At 39.6% G+C, this 10,113-nt stretch overlaps 1 protein-coding gene across 1 annotated transcript; it reads left to right on the forward strand.

Moving 5' to 3' along the window:
- The first annotated feature begins 644 nt into the window (after positions 1–644).
- Positions 645–2,906, forward strand: LOC127632433 (coiled-coil domain-containing protein 106-like). The gene is made up of 3 exons (XM_052111020.1): positions 645–929; positions 1,109–1,378; positions 2,587–2,906. Exons 1-3 carry the CDS (start codon positions 749–751, stop codon positions 2,904–2,906), a joined length of 771 nt encoding a protein of 256 aa, XP_051966980.1. The 5' UTR covers positions 645–748.
- Positions 2,907–10,113: the final 7,207 nt, after the last annotated feature.

The following is a 10,113-nucleotide window of genomic DNA, read 5'->3' on the forward strand; positions in this document are numbered from 1 at the left end:
CTGCTCAAGATTAAAGTGGAGCTGCGGGGTAAGCTAACCTTAACCCTAACCCAGCTGTGGTTAACAGTAACATAAACAATGACATGTCAGATTAGCCATACAGAGGAACAATTGATTGAAGTTTGGTTATTATTAATGGCTACACTGTGTTCCTGTATTTCCCATGGTTTGTATAAAGATTTCAATCTGTGTTGTCAAGTTACACCTGTAAACACCCATCCTAGATCCTTGCAAGGGAAAATCTATGTGTAACGATTACCCTGTCTTGTTTCTCTGTTGCCCTTTTGTTTACCATTTGTTGTCACTTTTGCATTTCTCAGTTTTCACTTTAGTCCCTTATGTAATTCCATAGTCTCTTTGTTAGCGTTCGTGTTTTCCTCTGTTCATTGTTTTCACCTGCCCTTGTTAATTTGCCTTTGGTTTCTGTTAATCACATTGTTATCTTGTTTGAGTTCTGTTCTTCCATTGGTCCCTTTTTTCCCTGTCTGTGTATTTATACCCCGTGTCTTTGTTCAGTCTTTGTCAATCGTCGTTTGATGTTTAACCGGATGTTTCTTTCCTTCCCGAGTTCCCTGTTCGTGTCAACCTTGGTCAGCTCATTCAGTTTATGTTTCATTTCCCCATCGTGGGTTGTTGCTTTGTGTTTTGCCCTGTTTATTCAGTTAAATAAAGTTCAACTGCGTTTGGATCCGCATCTCCTCGTCAGCCTCATTACTCAAGCGTAACACTATGATACAGATTAATAATAATGCTCAATTTTTTTTCTGTTCCAGTCCCAGGAGTTGATCAAATGGCCCCCACTGCCAATCTCATTTTTCAGAAGCAAAAACACGAGGTGGAACTAGCTAAACAAAAAATAGCTGCTCAGGAAGACATGATCGTGGAGCTAACCAGGGGGAGAGATTTCTTAAGAGAGCAACTGTCTCTGTGTAAGTCAATAATTACTGATATTCATCAATAAACATACTGTATATGTGTATTATGTAATTATATATAGTAGAGATTTTCAGTTCAAGTCCTAAACATCAAGGACATCTTCCTAATAGTGAGCTGTACTTCTTGTTTTTCCTGTCTAATGGGGACAATGTATAATTGTCTTATCATACAGCATCAAAAACCTCCAGCTTAACAAATCATGAGAAATCCCCTGACCCCTCTGCCAAGTCAGCTTCTGATTCGTCTTCGTCCCCTGAGACAAGTTCCTCGTCATCTACCAACTACTCATCAAGCTCCTCAACCTCAACATCTTCGGACGATGGCAAGAAGAAGAGAAAAGGGATGAAGAAGAAGTCAAAGAAGATAATGAAGAAGACGAAGAGGAAGAAACGCATGAGGGGGACAGAAAGCAAGAGAAACACAAGGAGCTGTGTTTCAAGAGGTAATGGTTAATCATGTAAACCAGGGGTGTTCAATAAAAAATCAAAGAGGTCCAGAGAAAATGTCACGAAGCAAATCATTCATTAGCCTACCATAACGTATAAGCTAGTTGTATCAACAAGTGTTTTTAGTCAACAAATGTCAAATCAGTCAGTTTTCATATAAAACTGAAGGTATAATAAATAATAACTAGTCTAATAATAAATTCTAAATTTAACGCCCCTTTCACACATACTCCGTTTGCAGTGCGTATGCGGTGCGTATTTTTCCCATACCCATGTTAACAGGTTAGAGCTTTCACACTGCACGCGGGTGCGGTCCGTCGATCCGTTCCAGGTGCGGTGCGTATACAGCAGTGCAGAGATCGTTTCCGCACCGAGTCTATTTCTGCTGTGCTGCACCGCACTGAAATAAAGTGACAGCGCATTGTTCACATTAAAATAGACATACATTGACAAGAAACTGTATTAATGTCATCATATACGCATAATTACAGTTAATGTGTTCTACAGTTACTACATTACAGGGTCAAGAAAAATAAAAAAAGTATGATTAGTCCCAAAAGTTGCAAAATGCCATCATATATGATTTTTTTCCCCCCTCAAAAAATACATTATATATTTTGGGGAGGGGGGTAACAATGTAAATTTTACATGTAAAACAAAGAATCACAATGATTCAAATTAATTTTCATAGTGTTTCAATGTCTTAAACAATGTAAAAGTTAACGTTTGGATTTAAAATCAAAATTACTTAACCATTTTTGATTTTGTGGCACACAGAAACTGCGGATGAGTAGCGCACTGCAAACGCAGCATATGTGAAAGGACTATAGCACGTGCTGCTCCTGTACCGCATACGCACCGCAACACGCACCGCATACGCACTGCACACGGAGTATGTGTGAAGCGGGCGTAAGTAATCTAAAGGCTGCATTTGAAAAACGTTTTTGTAAATGGTCATCTTAAAATAAATTCATTTTATTTGACGCTTAATTTAATAAGTAGCCTGCTATTTAAAAACAATATAACATTTGATTGAATGGCATGATCCTTTTTTTCCCTGCGAAGCTTTGACTGTAAGATTGACACAGTCGAATACTTATATTATGCAATGTTTGACTAGGGTTCCTATGGAAGAACTGAAAACTATACTGCACATTTTATTTCCCTGAGGCTAATACCAAGTTTCCTTTTTTTATTGTCTTAGCACATGGTCCAGCAGAAGTCATAGAACGCTACGCTAAAGTCCTGAGGACCTACAAAAAAAAGAAGTCAATCACTGCTGCATGCAGAAAGGTGGGAGTGGACCGCAACACTATCAGCTTAAATGCGCCCATTGCTGAGCTTGCCATCGCTGCCCCAGAGAAATATGCTGAGCTAAGCAAACAACATACCAGAAAGGACAAGCTTGGAGATTTCGCTGGTAAATGTCTGGATGTCATTGTTACCAGTACGGACATCGAGGACAAGGTCCAGGCCCTGAAGAGATCAGGGAAACTACTCCCTCTTGGAAAGGGCAATTTTTAAGTGACTGGGAGTTTGTGTTACCATTTATGTTTGTTCGGCTGTTCTAAAAGTGCAATGTATTGATACTTGAGAAATTTATTATTTAATTTAATTTATTTATTATCCTTATTTTGTAATATTTTCTAAAGGGATTTTTCTTTTTTAAATTGTAAAACTACCTCAAATTTGATTTTTCTTTTTTAAATTGTAAAACTACCTCAAATTTTAAGTTGCCATTTTTATTTAATTTTATGCATTACATGCGTTACACTACATTTAATTATTTTTTTTTTTTTTTTTTTTTTTAGGATTCTCTGGTCAGTATATAATTGCACTAATTGTTAACTGCTTTTAAAAGCTTGTTTACTAAAACAAATACCTTTGCAAAAGATCTGTCTAAAAGTGTGTTTTTAAGCTTCATCACTATCTCATTGTGTGTTCTTCAAATGGATCCTTTATTCATAATTTATCATATACACAATACACTCATCTTAATAAGACACTGTTCCCACTTTAGTTTAGGTAGCTGCAAAGGTGCATTGTTAATGGTTAATAAGTGCATAATAAAGGTTATTAATTTAAACACTGTTCACTTTATTTAAGTAGCTAAAGTGCATTGTTAATGGTTAATAGCATAATAAAGTTTATTAATTTAAAACACTGTTCCCACTTTATTTTAAGTAGCTGCAAAGGAGCATTGTTAATGGTTAATAAGTGCATAATAAAGGATTTATTAATTTAAAAAACACTGTTCCCACTTTATTTTAAGTAGCTGCAAAGGAGCATTGTTAATGGTTAATAAGTGCATAATAAAGGATTTATTAGCCATAATAAGGCATTAATATAAACCTCTTACAGTCTAATTACTGTCATTAAACATTCTATTAACATTGATAAGTGGTCTATAAACTTTTAACAAGTTTCTAATAAGTGTTCAAAAATATCTTACAAGCAATAACAAATGTGTTTTAGGACATTACTAACACTCATTAAGTCTAATTAATGTTAATAAACATCTTATTAAGGTTCATGAGGTATAAATAGCTTGTTAACAAGTTTCTAATAAGGGCTCATAATTGTCTTATAAGCAATAATAAATGTGTTAATTGTGCTTTAATTAACCCTTATATGAAGTAATTAATACTTATATGCATCTTATAAGGTCTTATAAGTGTCTTATTAACACTTATATGCATCTTATAATGTCTTATAATTGTCTTATAAGCAATAATAGATGTGTTAATTGTGCTTTAATTAACCCTTGTATGAAGTAATTAATACTTATATGCATCTTATAAGGTCTTATAAGTGTCTTATTAACACTTATATGCATCTTATAAGGTCTTATAATTGTCTTATAAGCAATAATAAATGTGTTAATTGTGCTTTAATTAACCCTTATATGAAGTAATTAATACTTATATGCATCTTATAAGGTCTTATAAGTGTCTTATTAACACTTATATGCATCTTATAAGGTCTTATAATTGTCTTATAAGCAATAATAAATGTGTTAATTGTGCTTTAATTAACCCTTATATGAAGTAATTAATACTTATATGCATCTTATAAGGTCTTATAAGTGTCTTATTAACACTTATATGCATCTTATAATGTCTTATAATTGTCTTATAAGCAATAATAGATGTGTTAATTGTGCTTTAATTAACCCTTGTATGAAGTAATTAATACTTATATGCATCTTATAAGGTCTTATAAGTGTCTTATTAACACTTATATGCATCTTATAAGGTCTTATAATTGTCTTATAAGCAATAATAAATGTGTTAATTGTGCTTTAATTAACCCTTATATGAAGTAATTAATACTTATATGCATCTTATAAGGTCTTATAATTGTCTTATAAGCAATAATAAATGTGTTAATTGTGCTTTAATTAACCCTTATATGAAGTAATTAATACTTATATGCATCTTATAAGGTCTTATAAGTGTCTTATTAACACTTATATGCATATTATAAGGTCTTATAAGTGTCTTATTAACTGTTAATTACTGCTTATTACAAGCACCTTAAAATAAAGTGTTACCCAGCAAGGGTTACAGATGTCTCGGGTAAAGAAAGACATTCGTGATTTGAATTCTCATTTGATGATGGTTAAGTCGTAGCTTTACAGGATTAAATTTGTAATATTATGAGAATAAAGTAGCATGAAAAGAAACACTGATGTACTGTGGTAGAGAACATCTCATGTTACTTAACTGTAACCCCTGTTCCCTGATAAAAGCTACACTTTGATGCTGCTGATTCAGCGCTTTGGGAACAACTTTAAGTGTGACCAGCTGTGAATATGTGTGCAACACGTCAATGAAATTGACTAGAATTTATAGCCTCTGCTGGTGACATCAATGGATGCACTATAATTGTGACGCATCTATAATTAGATGCGTCACAGGTGCATCATCAGGTATTTTGTCTGAAGAGCAGTCCTGGGGCATCCCAGTGCAGCAATGAAGTGCAGCATATTGTTCCGCTTTTATCAGGGAACAGGGGTTATAGTTAAGTAAACCGAGACATTCCCTGTCAAAAAGCTACTCTTTGATGCTGTGCTGATTTAGCGCTTTGGGAACGAGAATACCCACGCCAAACACAAACATGCTGCAGAGGGACACCTCGAGCCATGGCTTTAGAGGAGACGACCCCTCTGGTAGAGTGAGCCCTGATACCTACTGGCGAAGCTTGACCGTGCGCCTCGTAGGCCAGGGCGATAGCATCCCTCATCCAATGCGACATAGTCTGCTTGGTGGCGGCCGCCCCCCTGTTGCGGCCCCCATGGCAAACGAATAGTTGGCCTGAATTACGCCACTGGCTAGTGCTGTGCCCTTATGTCTGAAGGGCACAGACTGTACAAAGTCTGTGAAGTCTTTCCCGCTCCGGCGTTGTAAACGGCGGTGATCAGAAGGCTTCGAGAGTGACCGGATGTACAGTCCAGAAAGGAACCTTAGGCAGGTAGTCAGGATGAGGGTGCAAAATTGCTTTAGTCATTCCTGGGGCAAAATCTAAGCAGGCTGACAAGACAAACAGAGCCTGTTGATCTCCAATTCTTTTTAAAGAAGTAATTGCCATAAGAAAAACCATCTTGAGAGTCAGAAGTTTATCAGACGCTGACTCAAGAGGTTCGAAGGGGGTCTCAACCAGACCCTCAAGGACTATTGCTAAGTCCCATGAAGGGATCCTGGTCCTAGCAGGAGGTCTCAGTCACATGGCTCCACAAACGAAGCGAGCGAGCAAAGGATGTCTCCCCAACGTCACCCCGTCAATCAAGGTGTGGCAAGCCGATAGAGCTACCACGTAAACCCTGAGAGTGGCAGGGCATGTGCCTGCTGACAAATTTTCCTGCAGAAAGTCCAGAACTGAAGCAATCTGGCAGTTAACTGGATCTGCATTATGTGCCCCTCACCTTCTTTCAAAGACACCCCATTTATTGGCGTAATGTCTTCTAGTAGAGGGAGCCCTAACACTTAGTATGGTCTCGATAACTTCAGGTGAAAACCCAGTGTCCCTCAGTTGGTACCCTTCAAGGGTCAAACATGAAGGATCCATAGCTCGGACCAGGGATGAAATATTGTCCCCTGCACCTGGGACAGAAGGTCCCTCCTGTCCAGAATAGCCCAAGGCGAGCCGTTGATGAGAGAAATTATCTCCGAGAACCATACCCCGTTCGGCCAATGGCCACTATCAGTAAGAGGCAAGACCCTTGCTGGCGAACTCTGGCCAAGACTCCCGGGAGCAGAGAAACCGGAGGAAATGCATACAGGCGCATTTTGGGCCATGTATGTGCCATCGCGTCCAGACCCAGTGGGAGAGAAGTAGAGGGGACATTGCGCTGTCTGTTGGGAGGCGAAGAGGTCCACTTTCGCTCTGTAAAATCTCAACCAGATTTGTTTCACTACCTCGGGGTGGAGTTTCCACTCCCCCGTTGGTATTTTCCATCTGGACAGTAACTCTGCTCCCACATTCAGGCATCCAGGGATATAAACTGAGCCAGAAATACCGCCACCAACTCGAGGCAGTTGATGTGCCAATCGAGCTGATGACATTCCCATTCCCCTTCAGCTGGATGACCACTTAAGACCGCACCCCAGCCCATCAGGGAGGCGTCTGTCGTTAGCAATTTGCGACGGCAAGACGCACCTAGAGTGGGATCCAAAGTGAGAAACCGGGGTCTGAACCACATTAGAAAGACTACGACGCGTACGGTGCGTAATCCTTATCTGCCTTAGGGGACTGGCCCTTGGATGAAATCCCCTGGCTTTGAGCCACAACTGAAACAGTGCTAAGTGGCTAAGGAGCCAGTGCTGCATCCATGCATTTTGTGAATGTGCAGGGTGATAGGGCTAGGCCGAATAGGGCTAGGCCGAATGGAAGAACCTGATATTGGAAAGCTTCGCCCCAAAAGCGAACCTCGGGAACTTCCTGTGTTGTGGCAGAATTTCTATATGAAAATATGCATCCATGAGATCGATTGTGACCAACCAATCGTGATGTTGGATTTGAGACACGACTGTCTTGACAGTTAGCATCTTGAACTTGAATGCCCTGATTGAGCAATTCAAGCCTTGAAGGTCTAAAATCGGACGCAACCCCTACCCTTCTTGGGAACCAGGAAGTATCTGCTGTTGTAACCTGACTCTTTCTCTGGAAGGTGAACATGCTCTATGGTTTCGTGAGGGTATCGGGAAGGTACAGGTGAAGCATTCAAGGGGGCTACCCCCACAAGGCTGGGCACAGGGTTTTTTCTTCTTATAAATGACTGCCCTGAGGTCTTGCTTTGGGGGCTGCTGAGGGCGACGAGCACGACTCGCCACACTTTGTTTTTGAACCTCCCTTCTAGAAGGACCGGTGCGGGGCAATCCCCCTGAGTGCAGCGAGGAAGGAATTGCCTGAAGGCTTCCTCGTGACTCTTTGCCTCCTGGAACCTGGTGATAACTACATTCATAGTGTCACCAAATAAGCTAGAAGGTAAAACCAGGACATCGAGAAGGAAACCTTTGTCCTTGTCTCTGATGCCCGACAGGTTGAGCCATAAGTGTCTCTCCGTGCTGACTAAAGCAGACATGGACACAATAGCGCGAGCAGTCTGCTTGGTCGCGCAGAGCAACAGATCCGTGGCTCGACGAAGCTCAGAGGAAGCCTCTTCGTCGACCGTGGTGCCCGCACTCAGGTCCTTCAACAGATCAGCCTGGTACTCCTGTAACACTACCATACTGTGCAGGGCAGCGCAATGGGTCTCATTAGTGATGATGCCGAGCCAGGCGAGAGATAACCTGCAAGTGTCTCTTCTACCGGCTGCATCACTGAATACCCCCCAGCCTTGGCACCCACGATAGTCGAATATGTTGACGTCGAGGGCACAAAGACACGGAAGTATAAGGTTTCCTCCATGGATGAGAGAGTTCGTCATGGGTCATCAAAGAAAGGAAGGACTGATATAGCATTCCCTTCCTTCTTTTTTTTGGCCACCAGACAGAAATCTGTCTTCTAGTTTGGAACGTTTGGGGGTCTCTTGTTCGTGTGGCCAGTCTAACTGTAGCCTGGCCACAGCCCGAGTAACCACCTTGAGTAATTCCTCAGCTGTTTTATTACTGTACGTGGAATGTTCAGAGGTTCAGCGTCGCCCTCATGAACCAAAGAGGAGCCGAAGCGCGCTTCAGGCTTACGAGAAGGATCAGCTGGATCTGGGGAGAGAGTGAGTGTCGAGTTATCCAGGGAATTTTACACATCAGCATCTGCCTCTAACTCGAAAATGAGCATCAGTCATTAAAAATGACACACGGAACAACTCCAAATGGACTTTTCACAACTTGTATTCATTTATCAACAGATTCCATAACAGATTAAACAGTAGTCAGATCCAAGGTTCAGATTGTCCAATTAAATTCAGTTCAGTGGTACACAAATTCAGATAATCACATCAGTTTGATGGTCCGTGTATCATCCGATCATTCGATTATTCCATTTAATCTGGCAAACCAAAAACGAAATAACGAATCAATGTTTTGTTTTTCTGTTTTTCTGTATGAACCAAATATGAAAATTTTCGTTCGTTTGATTGCTTTCAGCTCGAAACGGGAAATATAATAAACAAGGAAACCAAAACGAAATAATGGGTCGAATATACGTTGTCTTTATTTTTCTTTATTTGTTTTCGTATTTCCCACGGTGGATTCAATTCTGTTTCGCGCATGCGCAGTGGATAGTTTCAAAGGAGTAGGTCGCTGAGCCAAAAGCGTAGGGTTCGGTCCCAGTTTGTCAAACTTTCCAGTTCAAATAGCACTCGAACCATACATGTCTTTTATTGAGGACATGTTTATGAATGGAATGCAATGTCATGAGATCTCAGTAAAGATGCAAGAAATGGGTGTCCAGCGTGGAAGCTCTGAGATCAGCATCCGGAGACTACTTGCCTATGGGATCAATTCCATGCCACATATATTTGCAAAAATATAAAGTATTGCAAAATAAAATAAAGTTTTGCAAAACAAAAAATGTATTGAGCAAAAAATTTTTTTTTTTTTTAAAAACAAAAATTAAGTATCACAAACGTAAAATAAAGTATCGAGAGAAAAATAGAAAGTTTTGCAAACAAAAATAAAGAATTGCAAAATATAAATAAAATATAGCAAAAACCAAGATATAATTAATTGCAAAAATTAATGACTGTTGTAAAATAAACTAAAGAACTTTTATCCTTTTTTATCTCTGCAACAGATTTTTAGGCAGCAATGATTTTGCCACACATCTTTTTCTTTGCAATGCTACTAATTATTTTGCAATGCTCCTTTTAATCTGCATTTCCATCACGTGTGAGCTCGTGATACCGTTTTGCCTTTGTGCTTCACTTTTCTCTGCGTTTCACTTTATGGCACTGTTTTGACGTGGGGGTGGAGTCAGGGGATTGGGGCGTGTACAACGGGCTCGGTGATGCCTCCCTGGAAGTTACGTCATTAGCTTGAGACACGGATCAAACATCATGGCTGAGCACAGGCGTGCAGGTGGATCTCAGGTATATAAAGTTGATTGTTTCCTTTTATTTAATTAGCATTAAATGTGCTTTAACAGCGTTTGTGTCAGATAAAAAGTTAGAGATCAGTTAAAGCGGTGGATTTATTAGCCATACGCGCTAACATAGCCAGCATCTGCAGTTTTTCTCTCTCAATTGATTGGACTATTGATTGATTCTTATGTTTACTTTATAGATTATAAT

This window comes from Xyrauchen texanus, chromosome 39, assembly GCF_025860055.1.
Source record: "Xyrauchen texanus isolate HMW12.3.18 chromosome 39, RBS_HiC_50CHRs, whole genome shotgun sequence".
In the NCBI taxonomy this organism is placed as follows: domain Eukaryota; kingdom Metazoa; phylum Chordata; class Actinopteri; order Cypriniformes; family Catostomidae; genus Xyrauchen; species Xyrauchen texanus.